Raw genomic sequence first — 25,896 nt, forward strand, 5'->3', positions numbered from 1 at the left:
GTTGTCGGCGATCGTTCAGCGCTTGCTGGCAGCCCCCCTGACATCGATACGGACATGCCTAACCCTGTTAGGCCATATGGCAGCCTGCACGTTTGTGACCGGGTATGCACGGCTCCGCATGAGGCCCCTCCAGTCTTGGCTCATTGCACATTACCGGCCGGCAAGGCAGTCACTAGACATGCTGATCACAATCCCCCAGGGGGTGTTGGATTTTCTCAGTTGGTGGCTAGACCAATCCGTTGTGTGTGCGGGGCTCCCATTCCACCCACCCCAGCCCTCGGTGTCCCTAACGACGGATGCCTCAGATCTCGGCTGGGGGGCCCACCTGGGAACCCTGAGAACACAGGGCCTGTGGTCCCCACAGGAGGTGGAGCTACACATCAACATGCGGGAGTTGAGAGCGGTCCGCCTTGCTTGTCAAACGTTCTGTCACCAGCTTCGGGGTCGTTGTGTCACGGTATTTACCGACAACACGACGACCATGTACTATATCAACAAGCAGGGTGGCACCAGATCCTCTCCCCTATGTCACGAGGCGATGCGACTCTGGGACTTTTGTATAGCCCACTCCATTCACCTCACGGCTTCCTTCCTCCCCGGAGTATGGAACACGCTGGCGGACCGCCTGAGCAGATCCTTCCTCGTGCACGAATGGTCCCTCCGCCCGGACGTCGCCCTCTCGATTTTCCAGAGGTGGGGTTGTCCCCGCGTGGACCTTTTCGCGTCCAGGGGGAACAGGAAATGCCAGGCGTTCTGCTCCTTTCAGGGCCGGGAACCCGGGTCTATAGCGGACGCCTTCCTTATTCCGTGGACGACCCACTTGTTCTACGCGTTCCGCCCGTTCCCGCTGGTCCACAGGGTCCTTCTGAAGGTGCGCAGGGACAGGGCCCGTGTGATCATGGTAGCCCCGGCGTGGCCCAGGCAACATTGGTACCCCATGTTGCTGGACCTGGCCATAGCCGACCCAGTTCCCCTGCCCCTTCACCCGGACCTGATCACCCAGGACCACGGAACTCTCTGTCACCCGGACCTCCAGTCGCTGCACCTAGCAGCGTGGCTCCTGCATGGCTGACCAGTTCTGAGTTGCGCTGCTCCACCCCGGTATGTGAGGTACTCTTGGGCAGCAGGAAGCCTTCCACTAGAGCGACGTACTCGGCCAAGTGGAAGCGTTTCTCCTGTTGGTGCGTGGAGAAGGGTCTCCTCCCGATGGAAGTTTTGGTGGCCAATATTTTGGACTATATTTGGTCCCTTAAGCAACAGGGCCTGGCGATATCGTCCCTGCGGGTCCACCTGGCGGCTATCTCCACCTTTCACCCGGGTGGGGATGGCCGCTCCGTTTTCTCTCACCCGACGGTGACTAGATTCCTTAAGGGGCTGGAACGTCTATACCCTAACGTCCAACCCCCTGCCCCTACCTGGGATCTTAACCTGGTGTTGTCTCGGCTCATGGGGCTCCCCTTTGAGCCGTTAGCTACTTGCTCCCTGCTCTGTCTTTCTTGGAAGACTGCCTTTTTAGTAGCTATTACCTCAGCTAGGCGGGTGTCGGAACTCCGGGCTCTCACGGTAGATCCCCCGTATACAGTCTTCCATAAAGATAAGGTGCAGCTGAGACCGCACCCTGCCTTTCTCCCCAAGGTGGTCTCAGCCTTCCACGTCAACCAGGAGATCTTCCTCCCAGTTTTTTTCCCGAAACCTCATTCTTCACGCAGGGAGCAACAACTCCACTCGCTTGATGTCCGTCGGGCTCTCGCGTTGTATGTGGAGAGGACCAAACCGTTCCGCAAATCCCCCCAGCTTTTCGTGGCAGTAGCGGACCGCATTAAGGGGCTTCCCATTTCCTCGCAGAGGTTATCCTCGTGGGTAACGTCCTGTATCAGGACCTGCTATGACTTGGCTCACGTTCCTACGGGCCGTGTGACTGCGCACTCTACCAGGGCGCAGGCGTCGTCGCTGGCTTTCCTCGCCCGTGTGCCCATCCAGGAAATCTGTCGGGCAGCGACCTGGTCATCGGTCCACACCTTTGCTTCCCACTACGCCCTGGTCCAGCAGTCCAGAGAGGACGCGGCCTTCGGATCTGCAGTGCTCCATGCCGCTACTTCTCACTCCGACCCCACCGCCTAGGTATGGCTTGGGATTCACCTAACTGGAATGGATGTGAGCAATCACTCGAAGAAGAAAAGACGGTTACTCACCTTTGTAACTGTTGTTCTTCGAGATGTGTTGCTCACATCCATTCCACACCCGCCCTCCTTCCCCACTGTCGGAGTAGCCGGCAAGAAGGAACTGAGGAGCGGGTGGGCCGGCAGGGGTATATATCAGGTGCCATGGCGGCGCCACTCTAGGGGGCGACCTGCCGGCCCACTGGAGTTGCTAAGGTAAAAAGTTTCCAACGAATGTGCACGCGCGGCACGCACACCTAACTGGAATGGATGTGAGCAACACATCTCGAAGAACAACAGTTACAAAGGTGAGTAACCGTCTTTTTCTGACAGCACATTTATTTATTTAAAACTCTTCTCAGTGGAGTGGCCTCATGAGATCTCCATCTAGTTTGTGTGCAGGTTCCAGGGAGAAACCAAATATGGCATTGTTCCTGTAAATACAGTACTTCAGCACAACACAGAACACTGTAATTCAGGACACTGGATCTAAAGTGGCAGGAAACAACACTGAAGAATGACAAATTGTTATTTTTGCACTGACAAGATTCTGAAAATAAAAGATTAAGAGTTTCTTAAAACTAGACTGTGAATGTCTGTTTCTCTGAAACAAGTAGTTTATTTCACTGTTCGGGGCAGCAATCCCAAAAGTCTCCCCCACCCCTTAATTCATCCTAATCCATAGCCACTGATGGCATGAGCCATGTTCCAAACACCTTTCCGCAGGTGCTTCCCATTGGACGTAGAAAGTCTGTAGGCTTCATATCCAGTCCGATCCTTGTGTATAATAGATGGGATGACTTCCCTGAACTGATTTTCCAAACCCTTTGCCAGTATTTTTATGTCTACCATATGTTTAACAATGGTACAGTCCTATTTTGAGAGGACTACATATGGTCTGGATCAAAAGGACATTAACTAGTCTTGATGTATTGCAAATATGGATCAGAGAACTTTGTAGCAGTTATATAAGTAGGTTAGCAAACCTCTTAGCTTCTTCTGGCAGAAAGTACTGAGGCCCCAGGGGATTAATTTTGTAAATCAGCTGTTGCTTCTAGTATCTCTTGCTGTTTTACAAGGGTATCTAGTCTCACTGCCTGGTCAGAAACAGTTGGGAGATCAACAGAATTAGGAAAGACCTTAATCAGACACTTAGTCTCATCCAGACTGAGGCTCATATAAGGAGCTATAATCTTCATCAAAAATGAGAAGTATCTGAACTTTTCATATGTCAGTCCCCCTAATTCATCCCTTGTTGATAGGATTATTAAACAAGAGATTCTTTCAGCTTTTCTTTTTCTGGAGCCTCCTTGCTGTTATTGTCCAAGCAATATAATTTACACTTAAGTGGTACATTCTCAGAGAAGTGCACAGGGATTTATCCATGACTCCCAAAGAAAACACACATCTAAATATCCAGTCTGTGTTTTTAAAATGTACCCTTTCTATCAATAATGGATAATTAATAATCTAGATTTTTAGAGTACATTTCACCAAGAGGCAGACAGTTCATCTACCACTGAACTGTGGCAACGTCTGGGATGGAACATGGTGTCTTTCCATGCCAGGAACATTACACAAAAACTTTGTTTGTATTAAGAAAAAGAAGTGAAGAAGATACCATGCAACACTCCAGGGGGAACCTAGTCAGACAAGCAGCCTTGAAAACCATATGTGACCAGGACCTCTCTTTTTTATCGCATGTAAAACACAACACCTCCAGCAGTGCAGTCCCACCAAAAGGCTATGGTGGAGTGTTGGTTCAGTGTTTAGTGAGAGGGAAGAATACCATGGAAAGCAAACCTTTCGTTATTTACTGCAGCAGGCTTGATGTTTCTTGGAGTCTCCCATCTTGTTGCTCACCAGGCATATCTGTGTTTAGCATACACGATTTAACACGATCACCACCAGAGGTCCTGCAGCAGCCAGGGGTCAGCTAATTTGAAACGTGTTTTTTTTTTTTCCTGTCAGTCACTTTGAAAAACACTAAACTCAGTACTGATTCCAACCTTACATTTGTATTCTAGAGATTTCATTTCATTCTGGAAATGTTTCCTCTCTATTGGCTGGTAACAAGTTATGTGCATAGTTGCTCCAATAGCACCCGTCTTTGGAAACTCTTTATTCTTCCACTGACTTCAGTGTGGAGTGGTTTCAGACTCTCAGTGAAAATCACTTCTATTTGTCTCACCGCGGGTTAGAATTTTTATTTAATATATCTGAGCAGCTAAATATATGGCTCTACATATGGTATGGTCTTCACGATATTACTGTTAATACTGTTGCCTGTTACACACAAGCCCTGGTTGACAGTAATTTTGTGGTTCATCATAGCAAATCTCAGCTGTTCAGCCAGAGCGGGATACAAAGTGCTGAGCACCCACAGCTTTCGTTACAGTATTGGGCTCCTCCTGAAGGCCCAGTGCTCCAGCTGTTACGAGCTCATAGCACTGGCTGGAAGTTAATAACACTGGATGTTTAGCAACTACATTCATTTTTGGTACTAAACAAACTACACAAAATAGTATTAATACATGATAATGTTTAGCTTTATCACAGTTGTCATTTATCATACTGTACTGGCTTATCTTGAGTTGCCCAGAAAGAGATACAATCAGTGTGTCTGAACATAGGAATATACAGCCCTGTCGTTTTCATTTAACTATTTACTGAAAATCATATTTGCAGACATTATCCAGCCAAAGGATTAGAGATAAATAGGCTTCCACTTTTGAGAAAGAGGGATTATTTTAACATAAAGAGACTATTTTGTGATTAAACCAGATGTGTGTTTTTAATCTTTTTTCTAGGGTGAAAAGGGAACTGTTGGTGACCCTGGACCCAGAGGACCATATGGTTTGCCTGTAAGTTGCATGGAACTTGTACCCATTGCAACTTTCACCACTCCTTGATTAAACTTTGCTGTGTTTTATAACCATTTTCCATCTAGCAGTGTAATTAGTTGAGAGTGGTGAGAGCAGATGATAATCCCTGACAATGCAAAGTCACTGCTCTTGAAGCAGGCCCATATCACAAACTTACACTGTTTCCTACACATACACACAACTATGCAAATATAATGGAGTGGAGCTAACAAACCAACAAGAATGAGGAAGTCTAGAGTTAAAGTGCCCCTTATTCTGCAACTCCTGCCATTTTGATTATGTAGGGTCGATTCATGTTACTAGATGCCTTGAGCCCACCAGAATAGACTGGCAAAGAGCTCAGGACAGAGTGTAGCCATGGAAGTTTTTTTCTGATTTTCTTAATGTCTTATTCAGATTTCTTTGATGCAACAATATTTTGTTTGTGTTATTTGCGTGTGGAAGATTTTGGTTTGCTTTGATTTTTTTTTTGCATTTCTGTGTGTCCGGGATGGGAGAACTTTAAAAGGTTCATACTTTGGGTTTGGTTTGGATAAATATGCAGAAGTTCAGATGATTACCTAAAGCTTATCCAAACCGCTCAAGTTTGCAAATTTGGCCTAGAAGTCTCACTGACTTTCTGATAGTATTTTGGCACTTGTTTCCTGATCAGAAACCAGAAGTGATAAAAGTTTTATCTGAATATACCAGAGCAGGCAACTTCAAGGCAGGGTTGGGCTGGGGAAGGGATCCTTTTTTCTATAAGTTAGTTAACTAGTTTACCCATCCCTAACATATGTAGACCAGGGCTTCAGCTGATGTAAATCAGCATCGCTCCACTGAAGTCAATTGAGCAACCACATTTTACCCCAGCTGAGGATCTAGCTCAGTGGGTGTGCACATGTATGTCTACTGTGTGCACTGACACAACAGCTATGCTGTGTTACAAACACAGATCTGTTCCAGCTTTAGTAAGATCACAGTGGTTCCACCACAACTATATTGGGTCATTATTTACAAAAGCAGAGTTTTATACATCTCCTCTCCAGTTTCATTTGTTTGGGTTGGATTTTCTCAAGCTGGAGTAGGGAGTTGTAATTTACCTTGCGCTAGAGAGTCTCCCAGTATGAGAGCAGGTGGTGTTGTTGCTGCCGTATTCCTTTGACAGTCTGCCACATTAGGGCTGTTTTATTTTCATCTGGAAGTTCCATAGGAGCCCTTGTGAGAAGTTGCTGAGGGAATGTGCTAAGACAGTGCACCTAGGGTGACCAGATGTCCCGATTTTATTGGGACAGTCCCGATTTTTGGGTCTTTTTCTTATATAGGCTCCTATTACCCCCCACCCCCTGTCCTGATTTTTCACACTTGCTGTCTGGTCACCCTAAGTGCACCCCCTGGTCATGCCCCTTTCCTAGCTACCGTTGCCCCTTTGAGAGGTGAGTTGGATTCTGATAGTTTCCTCAACACCAGCGAGGGTTAACTACCTTTTACCAACACAGTCTCTCCACTGGGAGTGAACTTTCTCCCTCTGGGGCTGTGAGCAGGCCAGGTAAACTTGGGCCAAATCTGACCCATATTTATGTTTACAAAAGATGAAGGAACACAGAGTATGAAACCAGCAATCAAGTGCATCCCAGGCCCACAGTATTTAGTCCAGCAAAACTCCCAAGACACAGGGCCAGATTCTCCACTGACTTGCCCATTGTGTAGTGATTCACACCTGTGCAAAGTGAATACAAACCAGGATTCTCTACTCATTTGCAGCTGTGCTGGCATTTAACACTCACTTTATACCAGCATAAAAGATACGTAAAGTGCAAGACAGTGGAGAATAAGGCCCCAAAAGTGTAAGTGTTGCAGAATTGGGCCACCAGACTAGATCATTTTAAAATGTCTACCCTCCCTTTTTTTTACGTCCACAGTTTGCAGATACAATTAGTGTCACTTGGATGTCTAATAGCACCCGCACATCAGGTATTAGACATCAAAGTGACATCTCACACAGTTGTGTGCACCCACAAAACTGCAGACACAAAAAGGGATGCCAGGATGGGGCTGATCTAAAAGTTAGACCTATCACGTATTCTTTTTCTGGGTATTGTAATCACAGGGCTACATCTTACTCAGAGCTCAACTGCCTCCAGCCCTCTGTAGAAGCCTCCCCATCACCAGGCTTTGTGCAGGGCCAAGACATGATCAGACTTCTTGAGCACAGAGATCACAAGGTGTCTGCAAGGCCAGCACTCATAGCAGCATTATCTTTCCCAAAAAGAGAGTGTGGGGCTGCGGGTCTGTCTTCTCAGCCCAGGAAGTCTGGTCCAGGCCCTTTTCTCTGGTTTTTAGGTTTATTTCTTCCACATAAAACTAGTATAGCACATATATCAATTATCCCTTCCTCCTAACCTGGATCTTCTCCAGGAACCTATCTATTTCTGCTCTATAAATCACTTGCCTGACAGTCATACGTTACTCTAGGGCCTCCCACAGGAATCAACCTACTTCCTATAAACAAAACAGAGAGGCCTTGAGGCACCTTAGAGACTAACAAATGTATTTGGGCATAAGTTTTTGTGGACTAGAACCCACTTAATCAGACATTCTAGCCCACGAAAGCTTGTGCCCAAATAAATGTGTTAGTCTCTAAGGTGCCACAAGGAGTCCTCGTTTTTGTTTTTGGTTTGGTTTGGTTTTTTTTGCTGATACAGACTAACACGGCTACCACTGAAACATACTTCCTATAGTTCTCCCACCATGACCAAGGGGCTACCTGCTAGAGCTTCCCTATTCCTGGGAGCTGTCTACCCCCAACTGAACCACTTGCTGGCATTTATAATTACCTGATCCCTAGCTGATCAGTCTCAACTGGAAGATAGCTGGTCCATCACAGGTGAGGCTGGGCCCAATTCCCGTTAAAGAGCCAGCCACTCCGTGACAGAACCTAAACCCATTTTCCCTGTGTATCACCTAGCACAGCTGTCCCTGCTAGAGGGAAGATAACAGAGCAGCTTTATTTTGCATGTACTCCCTACAGTTCTGAGGCCTTGTTGTCTGAGCCAGATTTCCCAGTGCTGTTTTGTCTGAGCCTTGGAGAAATTAAATAATTTACATTGAAAAGGAAGTGTATAAAACCATGCTTTTCGGATCAATGACCCAGCAGTGCAATCAGTGTGGCTGCCCTACTGAAAGTGGAACAGATCACTAGTAGACTTTCTGTCAGGGTGAAGCTTATCTCTGAATCTATGCATGCGGTGGGTCTTATCTGCTGAGGAGCTGAGCACCCTCAACTCCCATTGAAGTCAATGCACCTAATCCTTCTCTGACAAGTCAATAGCAAAACTTCTATAGACTTCACCTGGAGCAGGAAAAGGCCGATGAGTAGTGCGGGCTTTCAGCTCCATCTGTGTACTAAACATCTCTGTGAAATGCTGGATGAATATTAGTTTGCAATGAATGCTTATTTGCTGGCCACTTACATAAGTAAAAATCTTCACCTTTTCCTGCCCTTTTTGTGAATTGAAACTGGTGAGATCCTAGTGATTGCAATTTTAACTTACTCCTGGCGCTTGTGCAATAAGCTTCAATCTACAGCAAAATTTTACAGTCAAGTTATCAGTTCCTGGAAACCGGGGAAATGTTAAACACTGACAGAAAGGTCCTTCACTAATGGCAAAGCTATTTGTGTAACCCTAGAAGTGTGTGTTGCTGCTGTACAAAAAGAATACTATTGCTCTCCTGTAGGCAGAAGGCAGGTGCTTGCATATCAAGACAGCCTTCATAGCTATGATTAGCAGAGAAGACATCACATAGTCATGAGGCTTAGGGATGCTAACATAGTTTATATGGTTCTTTGGCAGGGCAAAGATGGCGAGCCTGGCCTTGATGTAAGTAATATTTATGACCAGTTTACTCATCATGGTAGGTAAATGATTCCTTCACTGGGTGCAGCATATTTATTTCCCATTTTCTGTGCATGCTGAACATGCAGAGAACATACTAAACATTGTATTGCTGTTGTTTGCATATGATAAAGAGAGGTGCGAGGGACAGACTGAACAATGGTATTTTGAGAAAGTACAGCCCAACCCTGAAAAGCCCACAAGGCATAGTGCTTACTACCCAAAGGAGTCCCATTGACCTGCGTGGGACTAATCACAGTAGTAACCACTACACCTGGTAAGAAGAGTTTGCAGGATCAGACTCTAACTAGTGCCCCTCACTAGGAGCAGAACAAGGAGCCACCAACATTTGGTTAAGTAACTTCATCCCTGTTAAAAAAAAAAAAAAATCCCTCACTCTACACATGATACATTTTTCACAATTTAGGATTTCTTATGGCATGCAGGTGAGAGCCTGTTGTGAACCCATTCCCACCTTCCCTACTGTCGAAGGCCCCAAATTGCAGCAGTCCCATTCAGAGCCCAGTAATGTCATTTAGTCTGTACAACAGTAGAAGTCACTTGAATCACATTTTACTTCCATTGCTGGAAAACCATCTTGCTGAATATGAGCCATGTTTCTGACACATAGCATGCAGCGCAGTATTCTTTTTCTGTATAAGTTTTCCAGCAGTATTTTAAAATCTAACCTGCATTGATAGAGAAGCCAATAGATATCTTTGTTCATTTTTTTTATAGGGTTTCCCTGGTCCTCGAGGAGAAAAGGGTGATCTAGGCGAAAAGGGAGAAAAGGTGACCTCAGTGCTGTTATATGTTGTTTGATTCCTCAGCCCAGTCCATTTTGCTGTCCCAACTCTATGATTTGTCCATTAAACCTGATCTTTCTTTTTACTGTGTGCCAAAAGGCAGGTCACATGTATTTGTTAGACAAACTCATTGGTCAGAAGGAGAACCAAAACCTCCATGCAGAACCAGTAATACACTTGCCAAGATAGGAGAGGAAGAGTTTGTCCACTCTCACCCTAAGAGGACGCTCTTTTTCTGTAACCCACGCCATGCCTGATGAAAGTCCTTGTCAGTCTGTGAGTCTCAATGCACATGTCATTGAGGTAGTAATTTTTTTGTGTGAGAGATGCTGGCTCAGGTCCTCAGTTGGTATAAATCAGTGTAGCTCCAGTGGGTCTAGATAGATTGATACCAACTGCGGATCTGGTTCCTTATAAAGTGTGCTAGGGATTGTTTACAAAAATTTACAAACTTTACAGTTACGAGAATTATCTTAATTATTTGCATTAGGTTACTTTTATGGATTAAAGCTCTTCCCTATAGTTTTTGTAAGCCAAACAATGCAATATTTCTCTAGTGCATGAGAACCATAAACAGAAATTAATTAGCCTCATTTCACAACCCAAACTGAGTGATATGCAAATAATAAACACAGTGAAAAGCAATTCATATTTGAGGGCCAGAATGTGACTCTCCCTGTGGCCACAGGGAGAGTTTGCAAAGAGACTTCTTTTGTGCTGCTCACACAGGGGCTTACAACAAGTGCAATCTTTCTATGACCACAGGAGTAGAGGGGCTGCTCCTTCAATGAGGGCCTGCAAGAAGGTATGACTTTGGCCCCATATCAGCCTACAAAGCAAGCCACTTGTGCTGGAGAGCACAGTACATCATCCTAAAGGAAGACACTGCAAATGACAGCAAAGAATCTTAGCTTGAGTTTTTAAATGGCTTCATTTTAACTATACCCATACCACTTTTGTGTTCACGTTCCATGGACATTCATGTGATTAAGTTTCACTGGCATGAATGTTCACAGAAAGTGAACCTCAGAGACACATGAGCAAGTATTGGCAGACACAGAACTATAAATATTACATGCATGATGAGTATTCGCTCCAGAAGTGCCTGTGTATCTTATGAGTCAGGGCACAGAAACAATACTGTTATGGCAACAAGTGCTAATATCATGCCTGTTGTGAGTCATTGAGGTATAAGCATTCAGGAGGATTAAACTCTCCATATAGAAAGGGATCTGTACAGTACTGCACCCAGACATTTCTTGAGAGGATTGTGTAGGTTAAAGTGTTCTTCTTTCTGATGGAATTTTTTTAGCGTTCCTTTGTGTTGTAGAGTAGCAGCAGGGATGGCCAGGCCACCTTGAGTAACCATGTGATCCTAGATAAGGGATTTCCCAGAAAGCCCAGGGGTTGAGGTAGGAAGGGGAAACAATATATTACGCAATGACATTCCGAGAGAGAGAGGCCCAAGACAGATGCTTCTTGGTTGAAAGGCAGTGGTGTCTAAGCTGAGTTTGTTTGCAGTTTTTGACTACTTGTGTTCAAGGAAATAGGAGGTGTGTACATCTTGGAAATAAATTGTACTAGAAAACATCTTAGCTGTGCAACACTGATTTCTGTTCCTAGTCAGAAAGGGACCCTCCTGGCCTCAAGATCTGCTGTTGCTTGGCAAGGGGAAACAATATCCTGTGACTTATCTGCCCAACCGCCCCTGATTAGCACAGTGTTTGGAGCAAACAGCCAAAACTTGGAGAGAAATGTTCATGCATAATCGATTAATAGAGTTAAAGAAATTTAACTCCCCTCCCAAAAAAAAATGTTTTTGGAAAATGGATATGAGGAAATTGCAATCTGCTTGTTATTGTTCCAAGATCAGAACAAAGAGGCTAATTTTATCCAAGACATTTTTCAGTAAGGGCTAAGTTACACTGATAAATCATTCATTGTAACTTATTTTCTCAGCTGTAATAGGGTAAGAAAAAAAAAGTCATACAGCTGAGGCCAGGTCCTTAGCTTGTGTAAATTAGCATAGCTGCACTGATTGCAATTCAGCTACGTGCCAATTTACCATGATTTTTTCACTTTAAGTATTGCTGAATGATATTGACTGCTAGGCTGATGTCACAGAGGTTCAAATTATTAAATTTCTACACCAAAAATCTGAGGTTCATGTACACTGCAGAAATTTGTAGCATAAACAACATGACATTTTTTAGTGACCAATGACATCTCCTCTTTCACCTGTGTGATCCTTTCAAATAATGTTGGGCAGCACATAAATCCCTTGGTTCTGGATTAAATCGTAGACTGGTGAGCCCCTGCAGGAGAAATTACTAGCTCTGCTACAGTGAAAGAGAGTCAGTGTTTGCATCATAATTTCTGCATAACTTGGCTGTAAAAACATAATTGTTCAAAGCTGTAAATTGACATACAAGTTTATATTCCAGGAGGACTTTTTGAGAAATAGGTTTTTAAAAGTGGTTTGATTGGTTTGTTGTTGGTTTGATTGGGTTTTTTTTGTTGTTTTAAATTGTATTAATCAAAAAAATGAATCCTCAAAAGTCTGCACTTAAATAATGTGCTATTTTGAGTCATTAAAATGGATTTTAAAAACCTCACTAAATACAGATGCAAGTAGTTTACCTTTTCTTTTTTAAACCCATCTTTTTCAAAGGTATTACATTAACAGTTAAAAAAAGGACAGAGATTAATTTTTCTGAACCCAGGTTAAGGCTCAGTCTCACAAAGTGCTTAGCACCCTTCACTCCAATTGATATTAGGGGGGTGGAGGGAAGTCCAGAACCTCACCGGACTGCACTCTAAGGGCCTAATGCTCCCTCCTGGGTGCTGAGGGGAGGGAGGAGCCTTTGTCCTTTCCCTAATCACATAGCAATCCCTCCACAGGTTTTGGGCTGCACAGGTCTGAAGAGAACAGGAGGGAGAGTAGGCTAGGGGAGACAGGTAAAATTCTGTTGATTCTCCATCTTTAATCACATGGGGAACACACAGCACAAGTTATAACAGCCTTAATCTATTGTCATTTGTGCTGCTCTTCTCTCCCCCAGATGCTGATCCTCCCATTGGGGAAAGAGCCCAGAGTCAGGATATATAGAGGGATCCCTTGAAGCATGGTTGCTGCAGGAGCTGTGCTCCCCAGCATCCATCAGTGCTTGACAGCAGTAGTGATGCATGGGGCATTCACACAGATGCTCCTGGACTTCTGGGGATCCCTTGAAATCTGCCTGAAACTCAGGGAAGTGGGGAGTGGCAAGTTAAGGGACCAGCAACTATCCCACCCACCACCACCATTTTTCCCACCCTCACCCAGTTCATTGAAGAATTAATAGGAGGCTCAGTGTGTTAAAACTGACAGTGCCTGGTTTACATTTAAAATGTAGGTTGACGTAGCTAGTGTGCTCAGGTGTGTGAAAAATCCACACCCACCAAGCACAAGGGATTCTGATCTAACCCTTTGTAGACACAGCGAGGTTGATGGAAGAATGCTTTTTGGCACACAGGAAAGATAGATGAGGAATTCTGTTCACATGGTGCCATAAATACAGTATATCTGTCTGTGGAAAATTCTTGTTTATATTTGAATGGTACAGTATACTGTAGTATTTCATGTATTTTATGTGTTTTCCCTTTTGTAAATGAATTACAGTAAGACAGTTTCTTTCTTAAATTAATCAAGTTTTTGTAAACTTTCTAAGTGGATTTAATCTTTGTGTTGATGTGAAACTGGTTGAAAGTCCATTTACTGTACTGCATCCTAAACATGTCTGCCTTTCCAGAGGTGCATTCTTTCCTTCTCCTTTTGCAACCTTCATTCCTTACAATTCCCTCTGTCTTTTTTACCTTTTTCCTTACAAATTGAATCCTGTCCACAGCCACAATCTTGAAAGCCTTCCCTTGGTTGTTCTCCAGTGTCGTACTAATCTTCCTTCTACCATTTTCCTATTTCTTTGTAATATACCTGGTGTACCCCTCCTTTCTTATTGTCCTACTCCATTTTTGTTTTTTTAATAGAAGCAGTTTTGGTTTTATTAAACTGCAAGTGAGCCTGAAATTCATTTACCATTGTGATCAACTGGTGTGAAATCAATTATAAAATTGACTCTCCAAATATCACATACTGCTTGAGGGGAGTCACCCTTTCAGGGTAGGCCTGTTGGGAAAAAGAAGATTCTTTTTCCGTGTCTCATTTCTATGGATTATCAAAAGCTGTGAAATTTGCTGTCCACCTCTCTTTAAGAAATCTTAATCATTTGCTATTTTAAAAAGCAACTCGGTGCAAACTCAGTCACCTGCTTAAAGGAGTGAATAATGATAAACCAATGAAATTTTACCTGCAGTGGAGCAAGATTTGGAAATCGTTTGTTTCTAATTACAGAAAGATAGGGATCACTGGAAAATTTTATAGCACCTCAACATCAAGCCGTTTGAATCTTCTGAGTCATTTAGCAGGGTTTGAAATGAAGGGCCAAATTCTCTTCTGAGTGGTATCCGTGCCATTCCCTTGATTTCAGTGGGTTTGCATGGGGGTAACTGAGGGCAGAATTTGGCCCAGACTCTACTGGGACTGATGCATGCAAGGTTCATACAGTAAAGGACATGTTGGGACATAGTCATCCCTGCTGTGACTCCACTGAATCACACCGGGAATCAGTTGTTCCCACTGTTTTCTGTCAGTGGGGGAGTGGGAGGGGAAATGAGATTGATCTGTTTAGTTGTTCCAAAGTCACCTCTGACTAGAGATTCCTCTTCCTATGTTGCTCCCAAAGAAAGGGACACATTCCACTTGCCATTTTTGTCCTTGCCCACAGTTTGAATCAGGACATCAGCCTATAATTTCAAACCCTACTTTAGGATTCAAATAATTCATAATACTGGCTTTAATACAAAAGCTCAATAATACCAACTGATGCAGTTCTTGCTTATGATCATATTATTTATTTTTCCACATAATGCACCATCCAAACCAGAACACAGTGGTAAGTGTCCTTTCAGCCCTCCACTGGCAAAAAAAACATCTTTTAAACCAATCTCTTTCATTTATATTTTTTTACCCAAAAGAATGAAACATTTGTTTTATCCAAACCATTGTGTCCACAGGGGGAAAAGGGAAAGAAAGGCAAAAAGGGGCCTAAAGGGGAGAAAGGAGAACAGGGTGCCCCTGGATTAGATGCACCTTGCCCATTGGTATGTCTCACTCATGTATTGGAAATCGCTCCTCCTGCTGTAGTTTATAACGAGATAAAGCGAGAGGAGAGGAACAAGCCACAGCTATAGTGTAACCTGGTATCATTCAAAGGGTTTCCCCTCCTAGTCTGCAAATTCCAGCATGACTATTTTTTGTCCTCTTAATTTGGTTTAAATTACTAGTTTGGAGATCTTAAAAATGAATGTCACTTATGGAATATTTTTCATGGAATGCGCTGCATAGACATTCTGCCAACTTGTACTTACCTGTCAGTCTTCCGTACAGATTGGAAACCTGTTGTGCTAAGTAGTTCTTTCTTGATTGGAGGGCCATTTAAACACTAAGGTCTTAGACATGATACTGCACCTGAGTCATTTCCACAGGGGTTTTAATCACTGCTGCTGTAAGCTTGCTCCTCTTGGTCTCTCTTTCTTTTTTTTTTTTCTTTTTTTTTTTTTTTTGGCTCCAGCTGAATCAAATACCAAAGACATTTCTTTGTCAGTAACGTTGCAAGTTAATCTTTACAAACAGGGATTCCGTGGAATTAAGGGGGAAAAAGGGGAGCCAGGCCAGCCAGGCCTGGATGGGCTGGATGCCCCTTGCCAATTGGTACAGTATTTCTCTTTCCTACCAACCCTGCATGTGATTCCTTTGTATATAGTCAGTCATTCTCAGTGTAAAGTGGTGTTTTTCTGAGCGGACTTTACGTTATCCACCTAATACATGCATGTGCATGAACAAATCAGCTGCTTCAGCAATCATAACCGTATTGAGAAGACACATTCTGTCAACACCTGGAACCTAACACCCAGCATTTTGCTCCCACATCACATGGTAGTTTGAGTGTGTTTTTCCAACATAATTTTTCCCTCGGCACTGTTTGTTTTTTTCCCCCAACAAATGCCGTTTGCCTTACTCACTAAGAATGAAATACACCTCTTTTTGTAGAGCCACCACAAGAGCCATATGTTATTTAAGTCCCACAGCATAAGTGGTGTGGGGACCTCATACTGACCCTCTGCATAGGAGTTAGTTTCACCCTAACCTGCCCCTGAAATGATTCTGCACACTTGACTCCAGCTGAAATCAATGGGAGTTTTGAGTGCATCTTTTTTCAGGATTGAGCCAAGATTTTATTTATGCAGAGAATGAGATAAGTATCAATCTGTCAAAGTTAAATCATAGAGCTTTGCAATAAGCGAAGATATGAGTAAGATCTGCAGGATGAGGCCCTATGAACAATGTTTTTGGGATTGGGCCCATAGATCAGAATAGTAGTTAAATTTGAAACACAAAACTTAACTTGAGCTTTGTAAGAAGATAATGGTCTGCAGCCCAAACCCTCACTGTCTTCGTTATTTAACGTTTTCAATTTAATGGTCTTTCCTTTGGAACTTACTTCCCTGCAATACACACAATACTCCCCCACTCTGTGTTAGCATGAATTCAAGTTCCCCCCTATACTAAAATTCTACTTGTTGACCCTCTCCCTTGTACCAATCTGGCAACACAGATTTTTTTTTTAAAGCTAAGTACGTTTTATTTTTTCCAGTTAAAATTGAACAGTACATACACATTTCCAAAAGACTCAAGATATAGGTGTTCTTAATTGTTGGCAGTTAAATTTGGTCTGCATGTTCTGATATTGTTTGTTAGCTAAGCACGATTATCTAAAGATGAATGTTAAAATTAAGTAGGTTTTTATATCAAGTACAAAGTTTCTAATCTAAATTGTCAGTGGAATTTTAATCTGAAGTATATAGTCTTATATTTTGTTTGCTTCTGATTAATGATAACCATATCTCATATTTTGTTGGGGGGGTAATCAAGCATGCCTTCATAATTAAAAAATGTGTTTGTCTTTGTAGTATCATTTATATCTGGAGAACCCTTACACCATTGCTGTGAGAAATGTTCTTCTGTTGGTGGGATAGATAGACAGTTATCAGAATAAGCTTTTAAACAAACAGTGCTGTTTCGTGTTCTAGAAAGCAGGTAGTTTTTGCCAGAAAAATAAATAAATAAATGAATAAATAAAGCCACCCCACACACAACACACAAACACTGTTTCTCAGAATTGTTAGCAAATAAGAAATCCAAGTATAAAGTAATATTGCCTTTAACCTAATAAATGTTTGGGGCTTGATTCTCCTCTCATTTATAGTTCAGTTCTGTGAGGTGCTGAATTCCCTCAACTCACATTACAGGATCGGTCCTCCACACCAGTGTAAATCAGGAATATCTTCATTATAACCTGTGTATTTAAGATCAGAATCTGTCCCATGCGCTAAATTGGGGACACAGGTTTTAAGCAAGAACAGAATACAGTGCTGAGAGTATATCTAAGTGCTTATAACTAGCACAGTCCGAGTTACAAATAGCTTGGCAGCCATATGTTATCCATGCTACAGAATAGTCAGCTTCTACCTTAGTGCCCTGCTCTCATGGCAACTTTCCCCACTGATTTCAATATGAGTAGGTTCAGTCCTTTAGTTCTCATTGTATAAAGGTAAGAATTATGGTATGAAAATATTCCCATAGGCAGTTTGGATATAAATAGCCTATCAATGGGTTAACTTTGTACCAGGACCACAAAAACAGTAAGCGATACACTATTGCTGATCTGTGGCTAAATGTCCATGGCTTATGAATAATAGATACACTTTAGATTAACATATAGTCTGCTGGCAATGAATCCAGCTCAACTGATTTGACCCCTGATAATGTTGCTATGACAGCAAAAATATAGCAGTTATGATTTAAAGTTCTTACCATGAGTAGGCACACTGTAGTTTGGGATTTGAATTTTTTGGAGGGGTAGGATTCTATGTATTTACAATGTGAGCACACTAAGCCTATATTGGATGTTGGAATTTTCCTCATCTTAAGTGACGAAATTATTAGTTAGGAAGTGGGAGTTATTCATTAGCTAAGAAGGCATGGTTGTTTCATCAGATATACTGTCAGGCTCATCTATGCACTTTTTATCTTTCTCCTTGGAACAGGGGCCGGATGGATTACCAATGCCTGGCTGCTGGCAAAAGGTAAGACATGCCAAATTATTTCTACACAGAGACACCATCCCTTTTCTTTGGCATAAGAGAACCCTTTTGACCTCACACACTCTGATTTCAATAAGAATAGTTTACAGAGTTTGGAATACACAGCAGTCCAAGTTATAACCTCTTCTCAAATATTATTTGCATGATGAATTTGTAATATGTAGGGGTTATAACAGCAACTGACTTATGCAGTATTTGAAAACAATTGGCACCTGAGTTGCTGGGAAGTCAAAGACCATCATTCTTCTTCACAGGGAGAGCTACATCTCCTTCAGCCCCTGCACAGGAGCTGGGGGATAGTATCAGACTTGCCCATCAGTGGTGTGGCAGAGTCTTACCAAAATGTTCATACTGACCTATCAAGCTTTGAGTCTTCTGGGTTATCCAAAGGGACAATGCATCTTGCTTCCTGTTTGCCTCTTTCCCAACCCCCAAAGTCTGCTGTTGCATTTTATTACTGCTTGCTGCTGCTTTTCAGCATTGCTAAGTAATAACATTGTTACTTTGGTAAAGATTTCTGCTATTGGATGGGTAGAACTCGGACAATGCTAGATTTAAAAGCCTCAGCATTCAGAGCAAATGTATCAGTGAACAGATATTAATTCCTCTCTGAATACTGATGCATGAAATCACTTGAAAGAATAAACCATGTGTGAAATCCAGGCTGGGTATGGAAAAACTCTCATTGACTTCAGGGGAGCTAGGATTTCACCCCACGCATTTTTCAAAAGCTGATTCTGGATAGTTATGGTCACATAGTAGAGTCTGGCTAATAACAAAAATAACTGAATATTTTATTTGAAAGACACTAGCTAGCAAGTGGAGCTGTGGGTCGGGAGGTGAGTGTAGCCCTCCTGCCAGGAAGTGGGTATGTTGCCAGTAGTAGGTGTGCTGACTGGCAACAAATTACAGGTATAAAGTTATCCAGCTAAGAGGAGCCATACACACCACACGCTGGGCAGCAGCATACTGTGGCAGCTTGCACTGAGTGGTCCTGCCTTATAGAGTGGAACATCATATATCGTCAACAGTGAGCTGCTCTACCCTTTCCCAACCTCAAACCAGCTACTGCAGGGCAGGGTTATCCCTATGTGCCAAGCCTAAACAATGTATGGGTTAGACTGAAAATAGCTGGATTTGTAGAGAAAGTCAGTACACCTGCAGTTTCCCTTTAATTAGTGCCACCCTTGACAATTTAGAGGCACTCTTTCAACTGTGGCTGTCAAAACAGGCAACGCAATTCAGGGGCTGCTGTAGTACTTGAAGCTCTTTGTTACTCATATCTGAAGATGACCAGATCTAAAACTGATGGTGGCGTTTACGCAGCTACCCAGCTTGTTGCTAGAGGTAAGCAGGAGTCACTATTTGCTTCCCAGGATAATAAGCATTGTTTTTCTTCTCAAAAGAGGTCAGTATCTGCCTATAATTCTTAAGGTAACTGACAACTGAAGTATGTATGCACATTAAATCAGTGATTCTTAGATTCCCAGAAAGTTATTCAGAGGCACTGGTTAGAAAGTTAGATATTTGTGACCGCATCGCTGAACAGTAGTTTAAAAAAAAGCCATAAGTATTATAGGCATTTTGGAAGCACATTTGTGGCTAAGAGAATAAAAGATGTTTGGGGTTCTGCCCTATCTTTATATACTTGGAATAGAAGTTTAGCTACTAGATTACTAACCTGGCCAATTTATCTCTTTTTGTCTCTTTGCAGTGATGATTCTAACCTTAGAAGCATGAAGTTGTGTATAATGCTCCACCTTTTTGTATTTATAGTTGAAAACAGAAATTTTATTTTACAAGTCTGAGATATGTTTACATGTAGCTGCTTCTACTTGTTTGCAGTAGTCCATGTGTACATTTTCTTCACTTACATCTGCAGTTAGGCAATATATATAACCACAGGAGAAATCTGCAAAAATAAAGATTAGTCTCTCTATAGAGATATCTATACAGAGATAAATCATGGAGATTTAGTCTTTTCTGCAAGTTCTCTTATTTTTGGCTTGTGGACCTGCATGGACAATGATTTCCATGAACTAGTTTACATGAAATTGTGACCAAATATGAGCTAAATGCTATGAAATGTACTGTACCAACTGCTATTGGAATTTGCTGACTTTGCTTCCATGTTCATCTTAAACACTATCACTGATTCATGCCATCATCCCTGCTTATACAGACTAAAAAAAAAGAAAAAAAAGCATGAATTGTGTGCCAAACCTGCTTGTTGTGTGATCACTCCACATGCTAAATGGCTGCTCACTGTGACCATTGATCCAAACTTCTGAATTATTTCCTTTTGTTATCTCAAGGGAGTCACCCCGTGGCTTATTGCCAAAAAGAGATAAAGCAGAGGAGATTAGAAAAAGGTCTTGAATTTTTGGGGAACACAGTTCCAACTGCAGGTGGATGGCTTCCAGTTGTTTGGGTCATGTGACCCCTTCCCTTGGTCAAAAGGGGTCATGCCTGTTGATCAGCATCGTTTTTTCTTGCACTGCTCACTGTCACGAAGACCTTCAAGATAGATGGGTTTAGATGCCAAGTGCTGTCAACTGTTTAACCAAGAAGGAAAGAAGTTTGAAGGAGAAACAAGACTTCCTCTGTGGGCAGTTTGAAAAAGTTGCAGAGATGCCAAGTGGATCATTTGACTGCAGGCCCCATTTGAGATTAGAAGCTTCTCAGTCTGATTCAAGGATTGACACAATATATGCCCCACATATTGTGTTTTTGGATTGCTAAAGGAAAGCATTCTTGGCAATGGGGAGTCTTAGAACACTCTCTATGGACTAATGAAACTGATGGGATCTGTATGTACTGTAGTGTGGGTTTTGGATTATCCAATTTAAATTACACAACTCTTGTATTTTATGGGGAAAAAATGAAACAAAATTAACCATAGCTTTCAAAACTTGCAGATTAATTTCAGTAGCCTCTGTCAGGTTTGTTGTGACAAATACTTAGGCTTTGAAGGAAGTACTTCGCATCATGTGTTCCTCTTGTTTCACTATTATCTATTTTTAGAGTCTTTGAAGCCTTTAAATTGGAAAAAAGTTATTTCATTTTACTTTCACCAGGTGATTTATTCACGTGGTTCTTTTTCTACAATTGCAATGATTTTGCTGGACATGGTTACCCAAAGAATGTAGAGAAGGAGTGAACCCAAGTGATTATCGTGATATGGTAGTCACAATACACTCTGTAAGGTGTAATTATTTTTCCATTTCTGATCAAATGACTAGTACACAAGAGAAGCAGAGACTGTTTTGTTTCGTTGCATTTTGATTTCTGGAAACATTGAATTGGTGCATACTTTGTAGTTTGAGCCTCCCTGAGAATTTGTTTGTTTCAGTTACAGTTTTGAGTCTTCATATGGTGCATTTGTGGTCAGATTAAGAGATTAATTTGTATGAAACAGTTTCTGTATTTGGTAGATGCAAATTCTTTTTAGATCTATTCAAATAATTGTGCGTATTGAGATGATCACAAATTTTTAATATACATTTCTGAGAGTTCATTTTATAGACAGACCAAAAACAGAGTTGCAGAAAAAGAGTATTTTTCCACCAGTGTGTAGGCACCCTGCCATTCCTGGAAATATGCATAATTTGCTTATCAGTGGGTTTGTAGATCATCTGGAAGTTGGGACCTATCATGATTTCACTCTCAAGTGGATAGTTACTACCACATTAGAATCTCAAGTCACTAGAACCCACACTGTAGGCATTTCTTTCATTCTGCATAATATTTTTTTGCCATTTCAATATATCAAAACCATGTCAAGAAAATAGCTTTTCAAGGAGAGTTATTAATTTTTTTTTTTACTTCTATAGAGATGACTTCTTACATAAGTCTCCATCTTAGTTTCCTACAGAGAGCCTGCTTACGGGTGCAATTGTATTTTAAAAAGCCCAGTGATGCTTTGCTAGAAATGGATGTTTTACTCTACCTAAACAGTGCTCACCACCACCACCACCAGCTGGATCTTGCAGTGCTTGCACAGGCTTGTTACGTACTGTTGTAAGTCTGAGTGTTACAGTAATGACTTTAATGGAAGTTTCACCCATGAAGGGGATTACGGGATCAGGGCAAAACCAGCATTCCACCCTGCCACCTCCGAGTTTTATTCTGGTTTCTTGGGAAATAATTCAGGCTGTCCTCTGAACAGCAGAGAATCCTGCTGTCCATGTCCTAACATAACACATAATGGCTAAGTGCATTATCATCTTTCTGTGGCACACCAATTTTTGGGAACCACCAGAAGCAAGTTATTGGACTAGATGGTCTATTGTCCAGTGCAGTATGGTAATTCCTATCTTCTAATGAGAAAATTTGCCCAGTTAGCTAAATTACCTGTATACATTAAGATAAAAGGTAATAATAGTATGGAGTCATTTGGTTTTAGTGAAAAAATCAGGATACGCACATGTTCTCCCAAACATTCTATGTTTGCAGACTAAATGAGGAAGGTTACTATGGTGTTAGCATGCTGAATATGGTAGCAAAAACTTGGAATTGCCCATGAAAGCAAGTCATTTTTAGGAGTTAGCACCAAGCTAAAGCACTAGTAAATGTGTGCTGTCCCTTATCACCCCAATATATTTTTCAGTGCCTGATTTGACATCAACTTTCAAAATCCTATTTTGTAAACAAGAAAAGTATGACCCTTAGTTCCTATACTTTTGTTGAGGCTTACAGTCACTAGTGTGGAATATCACAGTACAAATGGTTCTGTTGATAGTACTTGATGAGTTAAACACAGGGCAAAATTCAGCTCTGGTGTAAGTGTGCGATAGTCACTAACACAATGACCCACGGGATACATACTGTATATATGTAAACTTAAAAACAAAAATAAGTAACATAAATGCTTATTTTTGCTCACGCCGATAAGAATGATTCTGCTGTCCATTAATGGGTGTCTTGGGTTTTGGCTAATGTCAGGAAATGATCATTCCACTGAAATGACAGGGTCTCATTAGTAGACATGCAGTGTTATCAATATAACCGGTCAGATTAGAACAGTAATGTATACATATTAAGTGGTTTTGAAAAGGTGCCTACAGCATGCAAAGTAAGGGGGGGGGGAATCTAGAAAAGGTTGATATGTAGTACAGACAAAGTAGCTCAAGTTGAATATTTCATAATGAAAAGCACCCTCGGGAGACTTGCAACATATTTGTTTAGTTTGAAGACAATTGGTTTTGGTGCTATTATATAATTTTTTTGTTTGGCATTGCAGCTTTGGTTTGAACCACCTGTTTTATTATTACATTTTAGTAGCATTCCTCATTTGCTTTGTTAAATTTTGTGATTATGCAGAAACAGTGGTTCATCTACCAACCTTTTCAGCTGTAAAAATGTGTAGAGGACATGAATTTACTTAGGTTCTGTATCCCTCGCTTTGTTTTGTGGTTATTTCTTGTTCCTTTTTTTAGGGTTTTCAGTATTTGTTTGGTATCAATCTTCTTATGTATCTTTAACTTAAGTGTATTGCAGTCACACTGAACAGTGGCCTTTTGTCTTCGTTTTCATAAGCTAGTTGAGGAGGGAGAACTTTCTTACAGGATGCTTTGAAACCTCATTTTTACAAAGTAAAGCATGAAACATTCATTCTCAGTATTGATAAGTTATTTTTCTTTTAATATTTTTTTTAATGTATTGGTGATTTTGATGTCACTGTCTGACAATCTGGTGAGGCACAATGACTCTGTGCATCCAGCTGTTTATATGTGTTTTCTCTGTATACCATAGAAGTATTCTTGAAAAGTTTGAAAGAGGTCAAATCAGCATGTCTGCATCCATAAAAAGAGGCATATGTGCTCTAATAGCTTAAAACGGGTTATCTTCAAGAGTCAGTGTCATGTACAGTGTGAAAAATTGAAGCTTTATAATATTGAATGCACACAAATTAGGTAATGTTGTGTATTTTTTGTCTGATGATGACACTGGGACATACTACAACCTTCCTCTGGCAGTCCTTAACTGCTTAACTACTTAAGGGCGTCTAGTGGCTTGAGCTCTGGGCTGGAAGTCAGAGGAAATGGGGTTAAATCCTGACCCCATTGAAGAGAATGGGAGTTGTTCCATTGACTTACGCCAGGGTTTCATCCCTGGATTCTGTTCTGAGCTGCGCCACTGCCATGCTGGGCAAATCACGTCACTGCGTGCCTCAGTTTCCCCACAAGTAAAATGGGGATCATGATACTTCTTACCTCCTTTGCAAAGTGTTTTGAGATCTACTAATTACAAGTGCTATAGAAGAGCTAAGCATTATTAATCTTGAGAGTATATCCATTGACTTCAGCGGAACTGTGGCTGCAGGAATGATCTCACTTTTCTGAAAGCGAATAAGGTCCTACAGGACATGCAGAAGTTGACATTTTCTTTCAAACTTTCTTATTTCCACTACTTGTCCATCATATATATGTATTTGTAAATCTGTGTCTTTACATTTTACCTGAGGAGAACACTTTGGTTTTCACAAAGGAAAGAAAATAGTCTCTCACAGAAGTGCTGATCTTTGCAAAGAGACACATCAGAAGCAAGCATGGAGTTTGGTGGTTATGGATACTGATTCATTTTTCCTGGGGCTATTCAAATAATAAGCCTATCATCTGATTGCTTTCCTTCATATGGCAACTTGTTTTTATGAATCAATGTTACAGTAATGTGAAAACAAAGATTCTCTCAAACCTTCTGTTATTGAAGTATTTTACATGGTGGTTGGATTCATTAAATGACATTGCAAACAAGTGTCTGCAACCTTCATATCTGATAGAATTCGAACATAGATTCCACTTCTTTTGTGGAGTAACATATTAAAAATAACCTTCTGAAGTGTTGTTTGTTTTGTAATTTTAAATATATCAAGTTAATGCTGCTTAGAAACAATTGTCTTTCTTTGGAGAGCGGGGGCCTTACCCAACCTGGGACCTTTAGTGTTTTATTTGTTTAACCAAGAAATTATATGAATTTCCCAGATACCATTGGTACTTGCACACTTCTCTGAAGTATTATTGAAGAGGTTGATTTGTAGAGGAAGAATGTTTTACATATTGTTAACATTTATGTGAATATTCTTATATTATTGTACATGTTTGGGAAAATATAATACCATACAGCCTAGTAACATTTTTTTAAAGATGTATGTATCTGACTTTTTCCTTTGCAAAATATTATATATTTTTATTTGTATTTTTTACTTTTTTCATCTATAAGTGCAGTTATTTTTGTATTGCAAATGGTCTCTTGTAAGTACAGTAGAGGAGATGAAAATGCAACAAAAAGTAATTTGGCAAGCGTTACACTGCTTTTGGGAAAACATTGGGTCAGTCTCATGTAATCAGTTCTGCTACAACTATTTGGAGTGTCTTATCACTGTAAATAATGGCACAAAACCTGTTTTGCCCAGTAGTGTAAATAATTGCAATGTCTAAATAATCCATTTTAATTTGTTATTTCCACTTTATTGTGGTCTCTGGTTCAAACAGCATGGTTTTGGTTTTGGTTTGAAAGTTTCTCCTTGGTTTTCAGTTTTTAATATTGTTTTGTTTTGAGTTTTGTACTTGGGTTTTTGGTCCTAGCTTGTGAGAAGTTGATCTTCGGAATTATTTTTACACTATTTATGACTTATTTTCATAATGTAAAAAGTGTGTAATTATTAAAATATTAATCCAACCATTGATGCTGAATTCCATAGTTATAAAGTTCTCAGTGTTGATGCAAAAATTTGTTCTAGTGTGTCTGGTGTGAAAAATGTATGTACGGTGTTGTGACTAATTGTAGCATGAAATATAGTGCCACTTCCTCCAGTTCCTCCATCATACCAGCTCTGATTCCTCTTACATCAGTGTTTCTCAGCTGGGGGTTGTGACCCACAGGGAGCCATGAACTGTTGAAAAATTTA

General features: G+C 41.3%; 1 protein-coding gene across 1 annotated transcript in view; it reads left to right on the forward strand.

Moving 5' to 3' along the window:
* COL25A1 (collagen type XXV alpha 1 chain) overlaps nt 1-25,662 on the forward strand; it is a 446,709-nt gene extending 421,047 nt beyond the window's left edge. Inside the window, exons 34-39 of the mRNA XM_050946748.1 lie at nt 4,970-5,023; nt 8,878-8,904; nt 9,658-9,711; nt 14,838-14,924; nt 17,931-17,969; nt 20,303-25,662. Of these exons, the coding sequence (XP_050802705.1) occupies nt 4,970-5,023; nt 8,878-8,904; nt 9,658-9,711; nt 14,838-14,924; nt 17,931-17,969; nt 20,303-20,338 (297 nt within the window). The 3' untranslated portion in view covers nt 20,339-25,662. The remainder of the gene's footprint in view (nt 1-4,969; nt 5,024-8,877; nt 8,905-9,657; nt 9,712-14,837; nt 14,925-17,930; nt 17,970-20,302) is intronic.
* The last annotated feature ends 234 nt before the right edge of the window (nt 25,663-25,896 follow it).

This window comes from Gopherus flavomarginatus, chromosome 3 (genome assembly GCF_025201925.1).
Source record: "Gopherus flavomarginatus isolate rGopFla2 chromosome 3, rGopFla2.mat.asm, whole genome shotgun sequence".
Lineage (NCBI taxonomy): Eukaryota > Metazoa > Chordata > Testudines > Testudinidae > Gopherus > Gopherus flavomarginatus.